This window comes from Anoplolepis gracilipes, chromosome 2 (genome assembly GCF_047496725.1).
Source record: "Anoplolepis gracilipes chromosome 2, ASM4749672v1, whole genome shotgun sequence".
NCBI lineage: Eukaryota > Metazoa > Arthropoda > Insecta > Hymenoptera > Formicidae > Anoplolepis > Anoplolepis gracilipes.
Genome location: NC_132971.1, coordinates 19,761,407 through 19,785,526, shown reverse-complemented (window position 1 = coordinate 19,785,526; position 24,120 = coordinate 19,761,407). Strand labels below are relative to the sequence as shown.

At 33.9% G+C, this 24,120-nt stretch overlaps 3 protein-coding genes across 8 annotated transcripts; 2 read left to right on the top strand and 1 right to left on the bottom strand.

Moving 5' to 3' along the window:
• Window positions 1–13: 13 nt before the first annotated feature.
• On the bottom strand, window positions 14–13,629 carry Loco (regulator of G protein signaling family member locomotion defects). 3 transcript variants are annotated; one of them, XM_072887214.1, is made up of 15 exons: window positions 12,559–13,628; window positions 11,823–12,434; window positions 11,341–11,458; window positions 10,594–11,006; window positions 6,362–6,472; window positions 6,056–6,280; window positions 5,485–5,705; window positions 5,199–5,391; window positions 4,182–4,391; window positions 3,517–3,790; window positions 3,058–3,206; window positions 2,881–2,964; window positions 2,647–2,794; window positions 1,925–2,016; window positions 14–1,759 (listed from the first exon to the last, which is right to left on the bottom strand). In XM_072887214.1, exons 1-15 carry the CDS (start codon window positions 13,198–13,200, stop codon window positions 1,295–1,297), a joined length of 3,957 nt encoding a protein of 1,318 aa, XP_072743315.1. In that variant the 5' UTR covers window positions 13,201–13,628; the 3' UTR covers window positions 14–1,294. The 3 variants fall into 3 exon arrangements, with proteins under 3 accessions (XP_072743315.1, XP_072743316.1, XP_072743317.1); XM_072887216.1 differs by having other exon boundaries at window positions 1,650–1,778; window positions 12,559–13,629; XM_072887215.1 differs by lacking the exon at window positions 4,182–4,391 and having other exon boundaries at window positions 12,559–13,629.
• A 592-nt stretch (window positions 13,630–14,221) lies between these two features.
• Window positions 14,222–17,389, top strand: Rpp30 (ribonuclease P protein subunit Rpp30). 3 transcript variants are annotated; one of them, XM_072911188.1, is made up of 9 exons: window positions 14,222–14,516; window positions 14,619–14,729; window positions 14,805–15,022; window positions 15,231–15,299; window positions 15,407–15,607; window positions 15,689–15,756; window positions 15,892–15,971; window positions 16,036–16,141; window positions 17,252–17,389. In XM_072911188.1, the coding sequence occupies exons 2-8, from the start codon at window positions 14,630–14,632 to the stop codon at window positions 16,113–16,115; spliced, it is 816 nt and encodes a 271-aa protein (XP_072767289.1). In that variant the 5' UTR covers window positions 14,222–14,516; window positions 14,619–14,629; the 3' UTR covers window positions 16,116–16,141; window positions 17,252–17,389. The 3 variants fall into 3 exon arrangements, with proteins under 3 accessions (XP_072767289.1, XP_072767287.1, XP_072767288.1); XM_072911186.1 differs by having other exon boundaries at window positions 14,222–14,528; XM_072911187.1 differs by lacking the exon at window positions 17,252–17,389 and having other exon boundaries at window positions 14,222–14,528; window positions 16,036–16,982.
• Window positions 17,316–23,828, top strand: LOC140676294 (uncharacterized). Of its 2 annotated transcripts, none has more exons than XM_072911185.1 (5): window positions 17,316–17,559; window positions 17,877–21,188; window positions 21,579–22,432; window positions 22,518–22,661; window positions 23,006–23,828. In XM_072911185.1, exons 1-5 carry the CDS (start codon window positions 17,316–17,318, stop codon window positions 23,237–23,239), a joined length of 4,788 nt encoding a protein of 1,595 aa, XP_072767286.1. In that variant the 3' UTR covers window positions 23,240–23,828. The 2 variants fall into 2 exon arrangements, with proteins under 2 accessions (XP_072767286.1, XP_072767285.1); XM_072911184.1 differs by having other exon boundaries at window positions 21,567–22,432.
• The last annotated feature ends 292 nt before the right edge of the window (window positions 23,829–24,120 follow it).

The window sequence follows — 24,120 nt, the reverse complement described above, 5'->3', positions numbered from 1 at the left end:
AAGCATAAAAGGCTTTTCTATAAAATTTAGAAAATTTATTAGTTTGTCTAATTCTCTCAAATAGTCAAATACAATATATTAGCATGTGTCACAATAGGTGCCCCACCAATACACAGTATATAATAAATTTGCTTTACATAATTCTTTTCACAATGAATGTTTTCATTGTTATAAAGCAATACATGCACATTTTTGCTCACAAGTGTGCGTAAAGTATGATAATTGTATCAAAATTATTGTAGGGTACAGTGCAGTTATTTTAAAAGATTGACATAAATTTTCAATCTTTAAAACATTTTTGTATCGCGAAACATTTGTAATTTTTTTCAGCGTACATTACACTCAAAACAATAAATAAAAACGTATAATAAATAGTGTCTCAATTTAATGCAATAAACTTTAACTATTATTAAAAATGCTTCACTGTATCCTACAGGGTGTAAATGTTTCCAGAAATAATATTTAATTAGTAAAATTACTCAAAATACTGTAAAAATAGATTGTTTTCTTTTTTCCATTCTACGTTCTTCTGGAATGTATATTTTTTATTAATTATTGTTCTTATATATTTATCTAATAAGCGCATAAATTATCATCACTTTTCTTGTTTTATTTCTTTCTGATTGAAAAAGACAATTTGATGGTAAAAATTCTCTGAATATATAAAGTATATATATCGCGTATGTGTTTTACTATCTAATTTAACTCTAGAACGCTATATTGTCATTCAGCACTATATATCACTGCTATATGTCGGTATATAAATATTAAAAAATACAATTACATTCTTTCATTAACTTTCTATCGATTAAAAATAAAAATCAATAAAATATAAAATCAGATGTTAAGCCACAATTCATATGAAATAAATAAAATATATAGGAATGTACAAAAAAATTAAAATGTCTTTAAAACATTGACACATGTTATTAAAAATAATACATATAAAATTTATGTACGGTAGCGTTCTAGAGTCAAGGCACACACAAACAGGGCAAAAAGTTTTCGCGATAAAATCTAAATTGTGAGATGTAAATATATGATAGAAAAATGTATAATAGAGAGGAGAATGTAATTACTTAATATAATATAGCCCTACATCTTTTGTACCACACACCACTAAACTTCGATGTGAGGAGAATCATCTTTTCTAATAATTCATAAACAATAATAAAGATATTATTCAGGTATCTTACCATGTCGTATTCGAATCGTGGCATCACATAAAAAACGATGTACACTAAACATTATGTTAATTAAAAAATATTCTTCTCTTTACAGAATTCAGATAGCTTCATTCAATCACATGATTAGGCCTTTGCAAAGTTTTGGGAGACATAATGTACCCGCTTTTCACCACATTCACGACGAGATTTTTAGGTTTTGGCGGTAACGGCGGAGGTTTCGATAGTTTGGCGCGAGACATGTCGGTATCGTAGCTTTCCGAGAACGAAGTCTTCGATTGAGAATTGGTACAATTCTCAATGATCGTCTGATCTGCGTCCACCAATGTTCGATCTCCATCCAGAGTGAATGAGCTGTCAAGGCACTTATTTAAAGGTTCCGTAACCAAGGCTGAGAATCGTTCGTTCAAAACTCCGTTCGTCACGTGCGCGGGATAGTCGTATCCGCTACAGCTACTTTGCTTATCTTCGTTAGAATCGTAAAACTTTGTAGTACCTTCGCAATTGGCCGACACCACTCGGGTTCTTCGCATCTTGTTGGAATCCGATCTTGTTGGTTTCCCATTCTCCTTGTTCTGATCAGTAATTTTATAGCTTTAAGAGTCGAAACGCATATATAATATAGAAATTTTAAGAGCTTATGTATGTGCACACATAACTTCTGTACTGCACTATCAAATTCCAATATAGAGTATAAATTATAAAATATAAATATATATAAAATACACGTGTAATTATACCTTTAAGAAATCTGGTAGCTCGAAGTTAATTTCCGTCCCTCTCTGATCTTCTAATCTTGATCGTTGCGCTCTTTTTAATCCCTCGTATAAATCTGCAAAAATAATATACATATTTATTTTATATAAATAATTTCTTTTTCTTTTTTTTCTTTATTCGCGTATATACTGGAAAATATATATATATATAATATTTTGTAATATATCTGTAATATAATGCTCTCTACATATATTTTGAGTATAAACTTTCTGAAACAATAATATATTCTCTTTTTCTCCCTTTCTTTTATGGAAAATAAATATACTATATAGTAAAATATATATTTTTTTCCCAAAAATATAAAAATATTTTTAATATATATTCTAAAATATGTATTTTGCATATAATTTTCTTTATAGTATATATAATATACTATATAGAGAAGAGAAGTTTGTATGTAACATCAATGAAAGAAAACAGTTACAATTGAAATAGAACTCTGTCATCTTAATAAATAAAAAATTTTATCTTTTTCGATTTTGATATTTAATTTATATATAAATAGTTTATAATACATCTGATTTTACATATAATTTATATAAATATAATATAATTTACTTTGACACTATAAATATTTCTTTCTCTTTATAATTACACTTATGATAAAATCTTTGAAAGTGTATTCATAATTATATTTTTCCAGAAGTGGTACATAAAAGAAAGAAATTATATATTATCATCTTACCATCTCCGTCGAATCTGCCTGGAAGCTGCAATTTTACCCCATTACGCCACTTTGCGATAAGCGGGGGATGGGATTTAACGGGCGCTCCCTCATGAACACAATCATTTGTATTACCTTTCTCAGTTGTATTGCAGTATTTAGATTTTGCCTTAATCATGAAAAATCAAAAGTAAGTTATTTATATATTATAAACCATTGAATTTTTATTTTGAAATGTCAAATATAAAAATTTACCTTCTTTTTTCCGTGAATTGTAGAATCTCGAAGAAAGAATTTACTAGACAATATGGAAGATCCTTCAGAGCGTTGATCATCAGACTGTAATGAAATACGAATATCGTGACGTTAAAAATAAACTGTTGCATAACAGAAGATTGCATACTTTCTTACTTCAGATACTGTTTCACTTACCTTACACGACCCTTCGCTATATTGATATTTATTTCTACTTTTCCCAACTAATAACTCTTCAAATACTTTATTAGTAATTTCATCCAAAGTTGGTTGTACATGTGGTACTTCATCCAAATACTTGGCAGTATGTAATTCCTTTTGAAAATCTATAAGAATAACAATATTTAAATTAGTATTACTTAAATTATTATTTTGTTATTTCATTTGTTACAAAATTGTTATTTCAAGTATATTTCAAATATTGTCATTTCAACTATATTTTTCTGTTGTTTCTTATAACTATTTAACGTATTTAATAAAAATGTATATATTAATATATATTTTCTAACATAAAAATTGTTTTAAAAAATTAATTATATGTAAATATATATAAATATTATCTTATAGAAATATAATAAATGTATTAATAATTATTAATATATATAATTATTAGATATCTTTATTAAATACACTAACCTTCTTCATTTGCTACTACAATAAGACGTGTAGGGGCATTGATGGCCATAATATCCATAGGAACGCAATGACCTTCATTCCAAATACTAATTAAGTCTAGATTGAAGCCATATTTATTTAGAAGAGGCCTCAGCACTTCTTTCAGAGTTTTACCCTTGTGAGCGATAACGCTTATTATTCTTCGCGAGGGTAGTTCTACTTTTAAAACTTTTGTAAGAACAACCTCCACCTCTTGGCCTGCTAATACTGAGGAAAAACATTTCGTGTCTACCATCTGCAAACAAGAGAAATATAATATATTATAATAATATATTATATAATCATTGTAAATAATTCATCAATAATGCAATGATTAAAAATGATAATAAAAAAATATAATTCTGATGTATGTGCAGATACTAAATATTATATTTCTAATTTAAATGCGCATGCAAATATAAAACGCATAATTTTTGTCTCCCCCTACTAAATTATATAATATGAATAAAATAACAAAGATACATGCATTACGCATTTAATATTTTACTTGTGCAAGCTAACATTAAAAATCATGAACAAATAAACTACCCATGTGCATATTATAAATGTTGCAAAAACGTAAAAAAAGTATATTAAATAAGTTGCATTTCTCGAAGCTTGCGAATTAAATAGAAGGCAGCACAAACCTCATCTGTTGCTAATATCAGAACGTCATAATTAGAATATCGTAGGGCTCGCTTATCAAGGAGGCGAGTAATCACGTCTTTAATACTCTCGATTTGGCTAGTTGTCACTACTGTAGTGGAACCATCGGGCAATATTACTCGACACAATCCCGTACATTTGCTGCGAGCATCTCTCTTTTCGTTTGTTTGACCATCGCAAGAAGATAGAGACTACAAGTGAACACACACATTCGCTTACGTATGTGCATTTACGTGCACTTCAAGATTTGCGCGACTTTAGCACGAAAAAAACAAGCTCAATACTGTTTTACAATACATGATCTACGCCACGCATTTTTTCAACGTCAGATTTATTTTGCCGCGTTAAGAAATAAAAATTAAAAATGTAAAGTAAAAGTTATTTTTAATGAAAAATAATTTAAATTTGTAAATTAGAATTTATATAAATATGAAGCAACATTTTCAACACTATATATTGTGAAATTTTGAAAGTTACTTATCATAACTTTCACATTTTGATGTTAGACCTTTTTTACTTGATCCTCCTAAATTTGTTATTAAATGTTTATGCAGTACTTCTGGTAATATTTCGGATAAAAGTATGCAACAAAAAATTATAGCAATATGAATTAATGACAGTTAATATATCTTAGTTGGTGAAAAGATTAATGCGCAACATACTACTCTCTTTCACCTCATTATTATATAATAACAATAATAATCACTTTCTCAAAACTTATATACAATAAACAATAAATTATCAAATGCATTCTCTACCAAAAATAAATTTACACACACAACACTCGTTTTAACTTAAAATATAGTTGAAAGAATTTAAAACTGTTACGCTTGAGTATTTAAATTTTCTCCAAGTGTTAGCATCTACAATCCATAATTCAAATTTTAATATTCAATAATTATAAAAAGTAACAATCTCATCAACATATGCAAATAACCATTTTATATATGTTAGAAATGTAATTATTGGGATGCTATTAGTTGCAACGGAATACTTACATGTTTGTTAAACGACTGCCGTAATGCTAAATCCCATGACGCTAACGATGACCGACTACTGGAGATTGAGACACTGTCTTCATTATTGTTACCTTCCGCATCTCTCTTGATGGTTGTAAAACTTTTATATATAGTCTCACTTCGACTAGGAGCTTTGTTGTACTCGGATTCACCACGATCCTTCGATTTAGATCTAAAAGTGTGTGCAGTAAAATAAATTAGTTGTGTTCCACAAGTAAAGTATGTAGTTTTTTCAATAACAGAATATTTTATTTAAACAATTCACCTGTTTTTTCTATTCCAGGGGAGAATGGATTTCCGACAACGATCCTCTGCATCGGAGTGACTCTTTTTCAATTTTACACTGGGTGAATTTGTAAGATGTAGATCACAGTCTTCTGTATCAACTATAGCACTCCCTGCTTCTAAGCAAGCACGATAAAGTTCGGATCGCAAGAATCTTGGGTAACTGTCAAACTTCATTAGGTTGAATACTTGTTTCTGAGCCTAAGACAATGATACAATGATTAAATTATTTATCAATTAAATATAATAATCTAATTATGTATACAATAACAAAATATATATTTACACATTATTGCATATGACTGAGAAATAAATATAAAAGAGTCATTGTATGTAGAATGTGACCATACACTTGTTAATTAATACTTTTATTAGGCTTAAATGTCCCAAAGCTAATACATACATGTAATCATTGGAATAAAAAAAAAGAGGAAGTTGTAATATTTAATTCGTTTTTAACAAAAACAATGAGAAATTGTGTTTTACATTTGCTATTTTCCTTTTATAAAAGATGAAAAATGACTTTGAATGTGAGTATCCAGAATAAATACCTGCAGAAATAAATCCGCGGGTGCTTCGTCGAGCAATTCTTGGGTAATTTGTCCTGATGCATGACTATCAACGTTTACTGGCTCGGCAGCTGTATTCGATAAATGACGCTGATATATCTGACAGGCTAATCGACGGCGCATAACAACGTCTTTAGTATCTTTATATCTCTCACAAGCAGCCCAAAAATATATATTTTCATGACTAAACTCCTTCTTGAGAAATTCCTTGAATAAAAACAATTGCACTCGGTATAACGTACATAACATTATATACATATATATAAAATAATTGATGCAGGCACTTACAGCAAATGTTTGCAAGCCTTTTGGATCTTCCAGCAGCTTCTCAAATCCATTTGCCCACGTGTGTACTCCTTTGCAATCATTGTTCTTGTCACAGGATTCTGTACTACCGTACTGCAACAAATCGATACATTTGATTGAAATAAAATTAAAAAGTAAAAATCATCGCATAAGAACCACCATTTTCATAAATATATTATTATAGACGAATTAAAATTCTGTATATGGAGAAATAAATTTAATCTTATTAAATTTATAAATAAAATTTTAATCTGTAATTAATTAATAAAATGTACTTAATATTAAAAATTCAACGAATTAAATAAAATTTCTATTTTTTTTCAGCATCGTATAAAAGATTATATTTCTAAAATTAATTGTCCATAAAATATTATCAAATTATGGAGAAAAGTTTCTTTGAAATAATACAAGATAAATGTACAAATCGCTAAATAACGTCTTGAAAAACTTTAATCACAACCGCATATTTATGCTCTTTCATCATTATTTATCTTTGTCAGAGTATGACTTCGTTTGCCAATAATATTTGAACGAACGTCTAGAGGAACAATCCCGATATTTTTATTCTCCTCTCGCGCATTCCGAGCTGGAATCTTTGCAAACACAATTCAGCACCTGCCGTGCATGCAAGCAACAGGTGCGCGCTATGAGAAAACGCTTTCTTCTTGCATCGTTCACTTCGCATGTTCCGTTTTCCCATCCCCATAGCTTCCCATATCCAGGACTAATGTGCATTTTCTGCTTCTCACGTGCGATTTTTCTTTCAATTAATATTATCGCGTAACTATATGTACAAGAGCAATTAAACGACATCGAAATATTGATTTTTAGAATAGATATATAATGATTATGCGTGAGAGACTATATTGTTTCCGTCAACTCGAGGAGGAAAAGAAAGATGTTTGCGCATCCGAAGAATGCGACTTAAACGAAGACAATCTTGAGTCGTCGTCGCATTATGAGCTCACGAGTCGAAAGCTCGTAATCATCAATAATTAAGGAAACGTCTCGCGTCGGCGCGTTCATTCATCGCAGGAAAGAAGAACATTTGTGAATGAATGATCGGTAAGCCAGCTCTTAAACCGGGACTTAATTAGAGAAATGCAACAACCATTGCGTTCTTTACAGTCAATGATTTTTATCCCACAGAGTTTTATTCCGTTATTTCGACGACGTAAATAAAAGTCGTTCATCGAGATGTAGGCACAATGTTGTTTTTACATCGACCTCTCCTCTCCTCACTTTATTACTTAATCATCTGATATATACAGGATGTCAAATTTAATGCGATAGAAGGACAACCTGCTACGATGGAGCTTATACGCTTTTTGCAGCGTGGGTGAAAATTGTTGCAAGTATTTCATAAAACAAACTGAACGAATTTAAATACATTTATCTCAAGCGTGATTTTTACTTGTGCGCAACTCTTTTTTTTTTCTTTCCTATGAATCATCACAGCGATTTAAAATATTTTTAACACGCTAAACATTACGAACAGATGATGGCACTTTCCCTAAATGCGAATCCGCTCCAAATTCGTCAAACAATGAGTCATTGATTATATCAGCGGCATCAGTGGCAGCGTGAACATCCCAAAATAAATTTGTTTTTTTTTTTCATTTTATTTCTTTTCTCTTACGTACCAATTTCGCCAATGCTTCCATGCTCGCAGGCGCACGTTTTCACAGAAGCGTGCAACAACGGTGATGTCATTTATCAACCCGAGTAAAATGTACCTCGTACGTGTGTACTGGGTGACGATAACGATCGCGAATAGATAAAAAGAGCGAGACGAGAACTGACACGGGCAATTCGCGCTCGTTTAATAACGAGGGCTCCGCCCAACGCGACGTTTGACAGACGGCGTGACGTGATGTGACGTGATTACGCTAGTACTGACGACGACGACGACGACGACGACAACAACAACGAGTCCTAAACGACGTGATCATCGGGGACATGGTAGCAACCATACGCATCGCACGCCACACGGTTACTACCGCGTTCGTCCTGACGAAACGCCGAGGCTAGGCCACTTTATGGATGCTCGAACAAGGCCCGACTTCCCTCCCCCTCTTCGTTGCTCACGACTGATTCATTCTCATCCCGTCCTGACCCCACTCGTCCCTCGTCTCTTCCGCTCTCACCGCAACCACTACTACCACGGGCCTGCGTTACGGCCTTTCCCTCTCTGTCTCCCTCGAGTTCTTCTCTCAACCTCTTTTTAACATCTATGCAGGGTCGGATGCAAGGATTCGCTAATGCAAAAGTAGAGCATTCAAGTTTTAAGTGAGATATATATATTTAAAGAGGATTATAAAAGAATGTACGATTAAAAGGATCGATATAAATGTATCTTTGTCATGAATAAATGTAACTTTACCTTGCACATATTTACATGATTAAAAATTACGTAATTTTGTTACGTGTTCTTGAAACTCTCATCTCGACTAAATAAGACGACACAGTGTTGATTCTCCGGCAATGATGGAACTAGCGCAATTAATTTTGTATAAGTTTTTTTATGAGATTTAATTATGCAAAAATTATAATTAAATAATATAAATAATAATATAATTAAATAATATAATAAATAATATAATTTTAAATATTTTTCTACTTCTGTGTTGATACAGCGCGCTTAAAGAGAATAGTCTATGACGGAAATAGGAGAAAAAAGAGAATGAATGAAAGAAGAAATGCGAAAAAAAAGATGGCAAATTCTAACAATAAGCCCAAGACGTGAATATCCTTTATGCAACCGACCCTGCATATATCATCGTAGAATCTATTCATGTACCTATACGTGTACGTGGTGCATCAACCTCGGGATGCATTCTTTTTTAATGTTACTTTAGGCGCCCGTTGCAACGTAGTTGTTAAAAGCTATTTTCAACTCCGTGCTAAGGAAAGATTTAAGCGAAAGTTTCACTCTGATTCAATCCAATTACGTTAAATTGTGTCATTATACGAATCTAAGAATAGTAATGTTTTGTGGCTCGTTGCTGCCTGCTTTCGATATAATAATCTCGCTAATTTTTTGAAATCACTAAACATTAAAAAAAAATTGTCGAGAATTCCTAGTTTCTGATTTTATTTTTCGATTAAAAATAAAAAAAAATTCTACTTTTGACCGTAATAATTAATTAATAATTAATATTTCTCATAATATACATTTTTTGCTTAAAATTTATCGACTCTTACAAATGAAAAGAAAATTCGTGATCGGCGAGAGATATTCTGTATAATTCTTGATAAATTACATGAATCCGATGATTCGATGACAAAATCGATTGCACCGCAAATTTGTTGTAATCCTTATGTACATTTCTAGAAAAGTGACAGATACCGAATAAAGTAAACGTTCGCGAGCGCGTGTGTGTCGTAATTAAAACACGAGAATGTAGTTCGCGTAGACCTCGTTTTCTAATTGTTTCGTTTTCGCTTAACCCTTGTCTGTGTATGTACGTCAACCTACGAGTGCAAATCAGAAGCAGGAAATGCGATGACGCAGCTTGAATAACGAGTGGAACCGGAAATCGTTCGGAAGCGACGACAAATTCGACATCCGAGACATTAACCGTTAGATGCACAGATTTTGATAATTTTTGTATAATTAAAATTTATAAAAAACTATAGAGAAAAAAAAATATATACGATTGGCCCCATCAATCACCTAATCAATGTAAAAGAATACAATATCGCTTCGATAATTTATATAAAATGCATAACAATAATATTAAAATAACTATAAATAAAATATATATTATTCTTAAAGAATAATTTCTTTCTCTAAAAGCAAGAATATTTAGCAGTACAATTAAAATCGATAAAACTTTGTTAGGTTCCTGGATGAAAAGACAATATAAATAATTACAATAAATTTTACAATAAATTGTAAGATTTAAAAACAAAATGTATGTATATAAATGTGTTTTAAAAATGTCTAAGAATTTAATTACGCAAAAATTCTTGTCTTTTATTTATCTTGCATATAAAAAAAGCTCAATTGAAACAATCCTGTGATATCTATTTTATTATGCTAAAATATTTTAAATAATGCAAATTAATTAAATTCTGAACATAAATTTTCTATAAAAATCAATCAAAATTATCACACATGTATATAAAATTTACGTGAACTGGTAAAGAGTAATAAAAAATAAAAGAGAATTTTTCTTAAGATATAAAAAATAAATTAAAGAAAAACTCACTATGTAATTGTCCGAGATGCTGCTTCCGAAATTCCGTATCTCCTGCAAGCTTCCCCATGGGCGAGGTTTGTCAGACTTGCCGGAATACGAATGACAGAAGGGCGGTCGCGCGTATTCCATGCTGGAATTGATATCCTCTAAGCTGTGCACTAATGATTTCGTAACCTGGCCGCAGTACACCTTCGGGCTGAGTTTGTTCGTAGTGTCCATGAGGCACTTTAATTTCGCCGTCGATGCCGCTTTAGACGATTCCGCAGCGTCCTCGATACCGTCGAGCAACGCCGTGGTGCAAACCGACGCGAGAGATCCAACGGACGTACTGGCCAATGCGTTATGAATCGTCAGAACAGGGGCAGATGTTCCGGCGCAGGTGGTGGTCGTGCCCTCCCCACTCCCCGCCACGTGTCGCATCCCTGCGAAAAAACATATTTTGTAGGTTGCCCCACCACTTGTACTACAGCTCTCGCGCTCATTTAACGGCCTAAAAATAGGGCTTGAGTAGTTTAGTGCAGAGCAATTGCTCAATGAAAGACTTAAATTTAATTCTCGTTATTCTCATAAATAAATAAATAAAAAATATATATATATTTTATATATATATTTTAAAAAATTTGATGTTAGAAGAAGCTTAGAAATGAATGCCCGGCCATGAGAGGTTAAAAAGAAGAAATGTGGAAAAGAAATATCAAAAGTATGAAAAAATGTAGCAGTTTTAAAGTATCTTCCATATCCTTCATAACAAATTACTTTTAGAGAAATCAATGAATTTTGGTTCCTTATTCCACTTGGTTTCCGAGATCGCGCGAACTGTCAATCGGTGATCAGCCTCACTGGTAGATTCTCTGGATGATCGCATGTTTATATTCTGCAAATGAGAATTATCTGTGAGCTAAAATAAATCATTGAGTGTCATATTGTGGAATAGAGTGAGCAAGTATTATAAATCATTTTTAACATCTTGTGTATTTGAAATATTATTTATTTCAAGTAGAGATGCTAAATAAATTTAAAAATATGAAAAAAGAGAAATTATATTTCTATAAATAATTGAAAATATTTTTAACATGAATATTTAAAAACTTAATATTTTGTGCTAGATTTATTATGATTTTTATACTTATCTCCTTGTATTGCTCTCAGTAAATTTATAAAATGTATCTAGCATTTATATATAAAAGAATATCATTTATTGAACAAGAATGTAATTAAATTGAAGTTAATGAAGTGACCTTAAATTGCACATTGGAAGGGTGTTGCCTTCTTCGTTCGCAGTCGTTTGCTGTATTTTGACCTGTACAGCTGCCATAATCATCTTTAAAACCAATTCCGGAATCACTGTTGCTTGAATGAGCAGTCGACGTGCTAACGTTGCTCGGTTGAGGAGAAGCAGCGTCCAGACGTATACGCGCTTCATTGTACGGATTCTCTCCATTCGTACAGTCAGATATATACAATGTCTGTATGGCACCGATAAGACTCGTACAACTGTCAGGAAATTCTTGACAAACATTTAGCTCCGATGATTTTGTACACGTAAATCCAAATACGTTACACGCACTGGAATGCACTTCGTGATCGATCAATTTATAATAAATAGTAAAGACGTGACACGAATTCGAGACAATGTCATCTGTGTTCTTCATGGATTTTGTTAATATTCCAAAATACTGCTTGTCTTGTTCAGAAAAGGAATTACAAAATATTATTCGATATGAAGGATATTCGGCGATGACACGATTTTCCGAATTGGTGAGTTTAATGTTGGCAACGTGAATAGTGAGAAGAACAGTGGTTGGATTTCGCTTTTCTGCTTTCAGCCTTTTGATGCATTTTCTCAAAACCTGCAATGATAATAAAACATTATATTATATTCAATAAACATTAGACTGTTTGATTAAACTTTTACTAATACACAACTTAATAAATTATAAATTGAAAGTTAAAGTATATTTAACAAAAACATACCTGCATCATACAAGATGGATGCAACTGATTTGGTATATCAATAGTACCGAGATAACCAACAACTGTTCTATGCACAATCTTTTCAGAGTCACGTTTATGAGATACTGGAGGCGGTGGTGGTGGAAGCGGACTTGTCATGTTCCAACGATAATGCAGAATGGAATAATTGTATTGATCCTTATTATCCATCACCAAATTACTGAGCGATGCATTAAACATAGCTCCGCTCTGCAAATCCCTAACTACTTTCGCTGCTCTACATTGCAGCTGTAAGGCACTCGCATTAGCAACCCGTGGCTTGTGGGCGTACTTGGGCTTGGATCTCACAGTGGCCAGACCTTCCTCGTCCGAGTCGGAGTAATAATTCTCGGCGATTTGCAGTCGCAGCACCCCCTTGGAGCTCCCGATCAGCTGCACCACGTCGTCGTGCGGCACCTTGCTGACGTTGTGGCCGTTCACGGCGACCAGGTAATCGCCGGCTCTCAGACCGGCACTCTCCGCCGGGCTGCCCTGGACGATGCAACTCAGGATGCATGGTTGCTGACCCGAGATCGTGAAGCCGAAGCCCTTGGCACCGCGGATCACCTCGACCGCTCTGACACCGTAATTCACCCGCTTCTTCTTACGTCTGTTCTGGTGCATGTTTGGGCGCCAGGTGTCACGTCACGTCAAGAGGGCTCCCCGAGGAAACGCGCGCGTTCACCGCCTTTGCCGAGAAGCGCGCGGCGATTCCCCGACTCCATAACTTCGTTCCCTAAGCGTTTGCAGAGTGCACCCTCCGCGATGACACGGACCCCGTCATCGCCCCAGACTACTGTCACTCGGAACTATTTCCGAACAGTTACGCCCACTTTTCCCAATCATTCGTAGATTACGTCGAGTCTGACATACGTAAAGCTTGACGGAGGTGTCGTCGACAAATCGGGATCTCCAAGCAGTAAAAACGTCGGTTCACGTCGCTGTCCGAACCTTGCGATTAGCAAACTCTGAGAATGAATGTTTTGGAATGCTCCGATCGACGAAGCTAGAGAAGGGTGATCGACCTTCCGTGTGGCAGGTATGCTGCTCGAGGTAGCTCAAGGCTGTTCGAACAATCATATCAGAGCGCGCTGTCATCGGTGATGCTCTCGATTGGTAATAATTGGTTCAGTTGGTAAGGAAGTTTTGGACATTATCGTTTATCGGCAACCAATTGGCAAATTTAAAAATTGTTATTTTAGTTGTTCATTTTTTAAATATAATAAAATTTATTATTATTATTTATTTATACTTTTTAATAAAATAATTAATAAATAAATAAATTAATTTATTAAATATAATTTATTAGATATTTTTTAACTATTATTTCACTTTTAATTTTTACATGTTACATTAAAATGATTAAAAACTAATGTACAAAAGAGGTTCTGAAGAATACTTAATTACTACATAAATGTGTAATATTGATATTCTATACAATACTACATCTTTCTAATTATATATATATAAGTAGATAATAATAATATATATATATATATATATATATATATATATATATATATATATATATATATATATTATTAATCCTAGCGTTCAACGATTACTAAAAACTCGCATATAAGATGTTACCATCTGCTATATCAAATGCATGTAAGCTTTATCGACTTGACATTGGCGGCAGCCACTTACAGCTATTTCACTTGCATCAGCTGATTCCTAATTCGTTTCTCTCCCTGCACATGTATACGTAATAGGAGATTATTATATTTATATTCTTTTTAATTTTTTTGTGTGTTATTATTATATGTATATATAAAAGTGTCATTAGTAAATTAGGTGTCTCGATTGTGTTGGCGGAAATTTTAAAATATTAAATATAATAAAGTGCAACACGTGGTGTTAACAAATTCTTTTATGAAAGACGCGTTCGCATATTTCTTGCGTTCTATAAGTCAGAAATTCTTCATAAAACACTTCTGGTATTACAGAACGTAATTATAGTTTACTCAGCATATTTGCACTTTATTTGATGCAGATATTATATATTATATATATTAATGTATATAATTCACAATTTATAGATTCTATAGAGATGGATTTTAAATCAAGTGATGGATTTTTTGATTTGTGTATAAATGTATCGAACGAGAATGAGAATCGTTTAAACGATATTTTATTAAAATTGTATGAAAGTAAGTTAGTTACAAGCTAAAAGATATAACAAATTGATCTTAGTATATATCTTTATAAATTTATTTTGTTTTCAGTGGGTTACAAGACAGTGATGTTAAATCAAACTATAGATGAGAGTACTATTGATAATGATAGAAAAAAGAAGAAGAAAGGTGACGAAAGTAAATCTGTACCAAATATGGTGCCAGATCCGATTAATGTGTGCAAACTAAATGAGATATATAAAGGAAAACTATGTATACTGAATAGGATAACATTTATTTGTTCAGATCCTACAAAAACACACACATTGGTATAATTTTTGATAACATATTAATAAAACTTGTATCTAAATTGTCTATTTTGAGAAAAAAATAATTGTACTTTGAAAAAAAATTCTCTAATAAGTAAAATACTGTTAAAATACATAATTTTTAGCAAAGCTTACATAATTTTCAAAACAAAAGCCTTACTTATATATTAAAGTGATACTAGTATATTGAATAATTTTGTTATTATAGGCACAGTGTGCAAACTTGAAAAAATATAACTTATATGCTATTGTCCCGACTAAGCAAGATATGTTGGAGGTTAGAACATATTTATTTTTTAATATTAATTATGATGTTTTAATATGTATACATATATGTATTTTAATTTCTGTGTCTCATTTTATTGAGTCTTTTATTCTTTACAGTTTGCTTGTTCACAATTAAACGTAGACCTTATTACGATAAGGCCATCAATTTCTGGTATAAAAATGAAAAGAAAACTATATCGGCAGGCAGTTGCGAGAGGTTTATGTTTTGAAATTCAATATGCAAATCTCTTGAATCGAAAAACACGTGTAGCAACTATTCATTACTCTCATCTACTTCACATGTATTACAAGTGCATGGTAAGTAACATATGATGAAGTGCATATTTATATATGTGTATATATCAAATTCTCAATTATTTATTTATTTATATGTTACAGAATGTAATCATATCAAGTGGTGCAAACAATCCCAATTTAATACGGAACCCTTATGATATCATAAATCTGTATCCTTGAAATAATGTGATAATGACAAAAAGTACAACAAAATTGCATTTAATTTTTTGCTAATTATTTTATCTAAAATTACTTAGAAAACCTATATTATCCATAATTACTTCAATTAATATTATGATACGTAGCGGGTCTATATTGGGTTTAAGTGAAGTCAAATCAAGAGCAGCTATATTGAATCAATGTCAACTTCTCCTTTTAAGAGCAGGTTAGTTATAATTAAGCTTATACATTTTACACGAGACTACGTAATTTCATTTTATTTATTTCAGAAAGACGAATATCTGGCAAAGCAGTGTTTACAGTGGAGTTCACAGAAGAGCCAATGGAAGATAATGAGGAAACATATTGATAATAAAAAAAGAATGAAAAAAAGAAGTATTGTATTAAATAATATTATAAAATTTATTTTTATTATATAAACTTAAAAATACTTTTATTAAAAAATTTATTTATACTTTATTATGTTTCACAATATATTGTTCTTTTCTAAAGCTAAATTTATCCGAGCTTCTAAACTTTTATCATTTATGATTCTTGTGCAATATTTAATATCTATGCCTATTTTTTATTATCGTTTTTGCACTCTTTTTGTTGCTATAATTTTCACTGTGCATAAATTTACTTCAAAAAGTTATCTCTCTGTTATGTGTCATCTACAATAGCAGTGGGACTTCTACTGGTGGGAGTCGTGGATTAAGGATGTAGGACGTCAGAGTAAGCTAGCTGTAAGCAAAATGGTTTAATCCCATTTCCTACGATCTACTCCCTTACTCTTAATCCACAAGTCCCACTGCCATGTAGACGACGCATTAGTCTTATTCCGTACATTCCTTGCAATACATTGTATATATGTTTTTTTTACTGTGTTCATAGCAATATTAATATTACAATATAAATGACATTAAACTAACGTTTGTTGAATTATCGCACAATATTTTCTCTTTTTTTACATAAAAGTTGTTTTAATTTGTACTATTTATTTAGCAGATATGCTATTGTTATTGACATTATCATAAGATAGTAAAATTCAAAAATCATAATTAGACTATGCAATATATTGTGAAACGAAAGTAATGAGTTTTTTTGGGAATGTGCATAATTCTTAACAAGAAGTTAGATGAGTTTCAATCAACAGCTGATACAATAGCTATGTTCATCTCACTTAGATAAACGACTATCACTATAAGTTCAAATAAAAGGATTCTTTTAAATAACATTACTTTAACTTTATTACATTTAATGTGGGATGCATTTTGCTTGCAATATATATTATTACAGCGGCGTTATGGTCCTAATCAAGTAAATAATTATTTTCTAATCAAATATACGATGAAATATCAAGGCGCAATTAATAACGAAAAAATGCAATTTGACGTGCGAAAGACGTAACCAATTGCATTTTTTAAATGATTTGCAATGATATTAAAAACGTCAAACAATAACGATATCGATAACATGACATTGACAGATTTTGTCGTCTAATAGAAGCTGCTAACATCGACTCGGAGACGGTGGAGGATTCAGTTCTGATTTAAAGATCAAGCGGATCATGCGCCCAACAGCTGCACGATCAAATCGATCATCTGTACATCATCCTCGATCATCCCCGATCCCAAGCCAGTCGACAACGTCCGTTTATCATCAGCCACAACAACAACAAATTCTGTATGCTCCCATCAGTAATTCAATGGTGACTCTTCAACCATGTGGAACAGTGCTTCATCCCTCATGCGTTTATCCGAGCGTTCAATCTCACGTTGGTTCACCGAATTCCGCTGCTTTGCATCTTCAAGGTCTGACAAAGAAACTATAGTTTCGATTAATATTGTAAAATCAATTTTACTTTTTTTTTTATCTTTGATTCTTTTTTCGAATCTGTTTCGTGAAATAATTTTTCACGCATGAAAGTAATATTAATAAATTGTATATCATATATATTAATAATTTTATAAGATTTTATAAGATTATATAACATTATATAAATTATAAATTTTATAAGTTTATAGAAGATTATATAAATTTAATTTAATTATATAAGATTATGTAAATTTTTTATAATTTTTTCTTTTACAACCGTGAGAATGACAATTACTCTTTTGCACGGATGTAGGTAAGATTAATCGATGGCATTCTAAGAACAAGCCATCCCGCGGTCAACTATACTACCAACAGCAACAGCCACTTTCTTGCAATCCGAAACCTGTGGTGCTTCTTGATCAACCGTCTCCTAGTATCACCCCAATTCCATCGTCAGCCACATCCTTCTTAGTAGCTTCGTCCACTTTTGCTCATGCTGGACCATTGTCCAGCGAACATTATAATAACAATTCCGGAGTGACGCATCTGTTACCGCAATCGTTCAACTTTAAGCCGTCAAACGTACAGACTTTTTGCCTCATCCAGGACCGACAAAACACCCAGCAACAGCAGCAGCACCCGATGCAAGCTTCTTACTACAATATCTCGGCCACAAACACCTGTAGTCTGCAAACCGTCAACGCCAACTCATCCTTTCCACTTCCCAGCCTTAATCCATACAACAACCTAACTACTTTCAATACCAATCAATTCCCGGCGACGGTGCAATCCTCTTCGCCCTTTACGAATCCGTCTGTTGGTTTAATCCTCGCTCCAACGCGAAAAGACAAGTCTTTGCCCACATCTGATTTCTCGTCGGTCAAGAATAACACGACAAGCAAGACATTATCAAGCATCTGTGAATCTCGAGTCATTCCTGTCAGTCATAGCGACAACTCTAATTTCAACGGCTGGCCTCCTCAGATCGAGACGTCTATCAAGAATTTGTGTGACGCGCATATGGCGGGTAACAACAGAAGTCTCGAATCTGCTGATCATGCTTCGCAAAAACCCATTTCCGCTAAGACCGACGAGGAGCATTACTCGGATGAATCTTCGGTCAGCTTCGATTTCACTATCGAAGCCGAGAAAATGGTCTCTGCTCTATGCAACACCACATCCTCGAACGATTTAGGTAAAGAGGAATCGAAACCCGATAACAAAACCGACTCCGTGCCGTTGTTTAGCGGCGCCGGCGACAACGTGTCTAACAAGACAAATTGGTTCACCGATTTCTGCTCCGAGTATGAAAATGGAACATCGATAGGCGTTCAAACGGATGCCTATCCTTGTACTGATAGATCACAGTATCCAGAGTTGATTCGAAAGACAGCTTATTGGGGATGCACGGAAGCTGAGATTGTGCTCGGCTCCAACGATTCGCAAACGGACTCTAAACAAAACTGGTTAACGTGTCTATCATCCGCCACCAGGACAGCGATCACCAAGTCTTCGACTTGTATCCCGGTCTTTGCGGGAGATCGAGTTCTCGCTAATGATCTTATAAATGCTCTTCTGCGTATTAGCAACGGATGGCTGAGCCTCGACAATTATTTGAACAAACAACACTTTCCCAATTTGTTTGACAGATTAGAGCCCGAATTAATCACATGCTTTCATACGTGGGAAGAGAGCACATGCGAATTACTAAAGCAAATAGTGCGGACCTTCCAAAAGTTTGGAGAGAATAACGAAAAGACAGATCAAAAATGCAATACAATTTGTGAATCATCCTCATTTCCAGGCGATGTGTCACTCTATACGGATTATAATCTTTTCGCTCAACCGTCTTCGAGCTACTTTGCTCAGCAGAATATTGTTAGAAAAGCCTCTTCTCAGGAAAATCCACCTACTGCGACGTCGGCGCTATTGTCAACGAGCAGTCTACATAATTTTCAGTACAATTCCAGTCAACAAGAACAGCAATCAGCTGCTCAAAAAGAAAGTAAATTACGGAGTAAGTGGACGATTACCGAAAATTTATCGTCCGTGATTAATACAACCAAGTCCGTGCCTAACGTATATCATATAACTGATAACGGTAATCGGGCGAATACAAAACTTCGTACGAAGAATGACGCATCCTCCACGTCCCGGAGGTTCGATTCCACTCAAAAAGCATTGAATGTCGAGTTCTGTCAGCTGAGGAACAAAGTGATGGAGAGCAACACGGATGCGACGAAGGACAGAAGACACGACTTTAAATTGGAAAATAAACTTTTAACTTCACATAATAATACCGATCAATCCATCCGACTGCAGCATCCAACAGTGAACCCTCCTCTAACTTACAGTGGATTGTACGCGCAGAACTGCTTATCCTTTACATTTCCTTTGTCCAATAATCCGGGCTCTTCATATCCCGTGCCCAATCCAGGAATCTTAACTTACGGCGGTTATCTCTCTTCAGGATATTCTTCGGGATATCCGATTACCGATATTAATTCGAGAAATAGTAAAAATCCCGAGCAAAATTATGGAACTAAAAGCACGAATGTCCATCCGACTTATGTCGACAGATCGCAGACCGATCAAATAGAATTTCCAGCTGTGCCCAGGAATAAGATGACTCTGCTCAGCCAAATCGAGCCGAGAACATTCGACAAAGAGTCCAAAGAAATGGCTGCCAATCTATCGGCCTGGTTTGCCAGCATGCGAAACGCACAATCTCCGGCGACTACCGGGTCCATTTTTGAGGAGTCCAGGATGAATGAGAGCTCGGGATCGCGATTATTCGCTCAGCAAGAGATGCCGAAATACTCGATGAGCTTACCCAAGCAGTCGCAGATCGACGCGAATCGACAGTTTCAAGCGTTGCAAAACTTGCCGAATATTCAGAGTACACCATGGGCTGCCAGCAACTTCATCAATCGTTATCAGACGCAACACGCGCCGGAGGAGTACGATAGCTCCGAGGACGTGCGGGTGTATATGAAACCAGGAAGCTACAACGTTCCGCGGAAGAGGCACCAGAGAAGATCCAATCGTCGAGCGGACAATAACAACGCTACGTCTCGCAACGCGCACGTGACGAGCAGTCATCACAACGTATGTGGCAATAAAGGGAAGAGTATATCGATACTTGCGTCGTCGACACCTCTATCGCATACAAACGCGCCGACCACCAATATCAGTAACGCTACGTTGATAAAGACGTCGTTCCCACCGGCTTCGCAGTTACCTGCTCCTCTGTTCAACCTTGAGAACTCACCTAGGATCTTAAAACGCACGGAATCTTTATCGCAGGATGCTCATCAGGATGTTACGTGGAAAGCTGCGTGTGCTTCAGCCGAGATACTTCTCGAGGCTCTTAACGTAAAGGATTGTGGCAATACGTGTAGAAAGATCGATTGCAATGATAATACCGAGAAAGATGATAAGAAGAAAGAGAATGTCGAGACGTTACCAGCGGCTTCCCAGCAGAGCGATTTGAAATTACTAAAGCGCAGTGACGTCGATTATACTTCGTCCTACGAAGCCTCAGAAGATGACTCGGGGTCCACATGCAGATTATCACCCAGTACGAGTGTTCTATCAGCATCTCAGTTGCGCGAGGAAGAGAATGGTAAAGATATCACGAGTTAATTCTCGAATTCACTAATTAATATATATAATATAAATGTAATATCGTGAAATATTTTATAATTTATATTTCTTATATATTTAATAATATCTTCACAAAACGTATTAGTTATATGAATCTGTGGTTTTATGCTACGCTGATTAAAAGAAATGTAAAAGATTTTATCGTATTATAATTTTTATGAGAACTAATTAAATCAATAATAAGCCAAGAATTCTAAGTTTTATCGAAACAATAAATCTTCTCGTGAGGAAACTTAGTGCATTTTATTACTTAGATTATTAAAACTATTAAAAAATATCTCGCGATCTTTTTGCAGGTGGTACCTAGTAATAAGCAAAACAAACTTTTTCTAAAAAGCATATTCAACAGCTCTCGGCATCAAGACCAACGTGAAAACGGACTCCTGGCTGATCAGAACTCTCAATAATGCTAGTATCGTCGGCAAACAGAAGCGACACAAGGACGACGTAGATCCACAAAATTTAGAATCTTCAAATAGCTCAGAGATTGCCGACATAAAACTAGATCAGTTCGCAACATCATCAACTGCGGTTGCAGATATGAAAACTCTTGCAACAAACGTCGACAGTAAGTATCCAGTAATTTTCTCCCGCGAGCATATCTCTGGATTTTTCTCGAGAAACGACGAAACGTCGACGAAAGAATCGGAAAGTTATGTTGGACGAGCTACGTACTCCGAGACAGTGCGAAGATCCATAAGACCGAACAATGTGCATTTAGAGAGACAAGAGACGTGTAAGCCGTGCACGATCAACTCATCGACGGCCACGATAATACCGATTCCTGGTCGCAAGTACCAGAGAAAAGATCCGGAGCAATCTTATCAGCTTCTACATAAATCGCGAAAATCAGCTGATAAAACAATGAGAAGCGCAGGCGACAACAATCTCCAATTAGAGGAAGGATCATGTGTGAATGTCAGCGGTGCCAAGTCGAACAGTATAATGCCAAAATTGTCAATTACTGCAAAAACGCATGGAAGGAAAGATCTGGAACACTCAAAAGATAAATGTAACATTAAATCGAGCGATCGTGGCTGGTCGGTGTGGTACAGTTCCAGGAGAAAACAAAGTCTCAGTCCTCTTGCGCTCAGTAAGCTAGAAACGATTCATCAAACTGTCTGGCAAATGGACGAAGCGAAGATCTTCAAGTATCCACTCTCGTCCGTTCATAAGGATGGCCATTCTTTGCCTGCAGGAACAGTTAGTTTCTGATTTAAACAAAATTAATAATACAGTATTTACATTTTTTAATATTTGATAAAAAATTTTTTTTTTCAATTTATAGATGGAGGATTACTGCAAGGTTGTTAAGAGCCCGATGTTTCTTGAGATTGTCGAATATAAACTGAAGAATCGGATTTACCACAAAGTTGAGCACGCTGTAAAAGATTTCCGTCGCATTATTCATAACGCGAGACTATATCATCAGGTTTGTCTATATTCTAAATATATCAACAGTTTTATATAACGCATTTAATTCGTACGTGACATTCACGTGCGATAAAGATTTTATATATATAGAATTATTATATATAACATTTTGAATTATTTAATCTTACTCATACACACATAAATCAAAGATTATGAATATAAATATCTCAATATATGATTTAAAAAAATAACTTAAATAGGAAAATCAAATAATTTATATATATAAATAATATGATAAAATAATTAAATAAGAATTTAATTTCATACGGCAAATTTCTCTCGATTCTTCCTCGTTCGTGTCGTATTAAGTTTAAGTTCTACTCTCAGAAAATTTTATTACAGCATGACGATGAGCGAACAAAAAAGATTGAGGTGCTCTCGAAGAAATTGGAAGATCTACTCGAGGAACATTTCGACAAATGGGATTTTGAAAATATTACCGGCAGTCCGAGAGAAGATTCATCAATGCAGCTGCGATTGAAAACAAACGGACAGAAATCAATCGCAGGACGTTGCGATAGCGCAAAGAAGGGCACTTCTTCGTTGGGCAACGTGGAGAATTCTTCGTTCCACTGACTGTTGCTTTTCATCGAAATACAAACGCCAAATCGACTGATTTTTTAAAAACATTCGCATCCTGCTAACGAAAGCATTATCATTATCATTACATCGATTGGGGAAGTATTGTATGTAATAATTTCTTTTTCTAGTCATGAGCCATATTTTGTACGATTAATTAATAATATCGTTTTTTTTCCAATTTCGAAAATCGATAGCAATATTCGATGATGATTGTAAATGCTTCGTTGAAATGTTCTGTCTCGACTTTCGAAGAGATGGGATTCTGAACGATTTCATTGACTTTGAAATGTACGCGCGTGTATTTTGTCCATTGATAACTCTATCTCATATAGTGATATTTTTACGAAAAAAAAAACCTGTATTAAACGTATGAATGTGTATCGACAGATATTGAATTTACTCTTGTAGAAGAACAAAAAATAGTGCAGGATAGAGTGAGAGATACAATAATGTAATTTCCACGTTTATTGTTACAACTCTACTACTAATGAATGATTTCGATCTTTTAACTTTTCGATACTTTTGTTGAAGTGTCGTTAGATCAGAATAATATATGAATCACGAAATATATTATATTGACTAATTTATTGTGTTATCATTATTTCTTTGAATTATTTTGTTTCAGCATGATTTATATGTACAGATATACACAATACGCTAAGCTGCTAAGTAATTAAATATGGAAATAGTTATTTATATTTCATCTAATTGTTATTATAACAAATAATTATAGCTTATCTAGTTATTATTATAACAAATAGTTATTTATTATATTATCCAGTCGAATTGCTGCAGTTAATATACGGTAGCCTGCATCTCAAGACAGAAGTGAAATATTCAGAAAAAAAGGATGCGTAATTAAAAGGAACCTTCTA

Bases quoted from the DNA above. Each gene is read 5' to 3' on its own strand.
- Loco (XM_072887214.1), bottom strand. From the start codon at position 13,200: ATGCACCAGAACAGACGTAAGAAGAAGCGGGTGAATTACGGTGTCAGA. The intron at 6,281-6,361 runs GTAAGTGCCTGC...TTTTTATTCAAG, and splicing joins AAGGCTTGCAAACATTTGCT to GAATTTCTCAAGAAGGAGTT. The intron at 1,760-1,924 runs GTATAATTACAC...ATTACTGATCAG, and splicing joins AGCTACCAGATTTCTTAAAG to AACAAGGAGAATGGGAAACC.
- Rpp30 (XM_072911188.1), top strand. From the start codon at position 14,630: ATGGATTTTAAATCAAGTGATGGATTTTTTGATTTGTGTATAAATGTA. The intron at 14,730-14,804 runs GTAAGTTAGTTA...TTTTGTTTTCAG, and splicing joins TTTATTAAAATTGTATGAAA to TGGGTTACAAGACAGTGATG. The intron at 15,972-16,035 runs GTTAGTTATAAT...TATTTATTTCAG, and splicing joins ACTTCTCCTTTTAAGAGCAG to AAAGACGAATATCTGGCAAA.
- LOC140676294 (XM_072911184.1), top strand. From the start codon at position 17,316: ATGCGCCCAACAGCTGCACGATCAAATCGATCATCTGTACATCATCCT. The intron at 22,433-22,517 runs GTTAGTTTCTGA...TTCAATTTATAG, and splicing joins ATTCTTTGCCTGCAGGAACA to ATGGAGGATTACTGCAAGGT. The intron at 22,662-23,005 runs GTTTGTCTATAT...ATTTTATTACAG, and splicing joins ACGCGAGACTATATCATCAG to CATGACGATGAGCGAACAAA.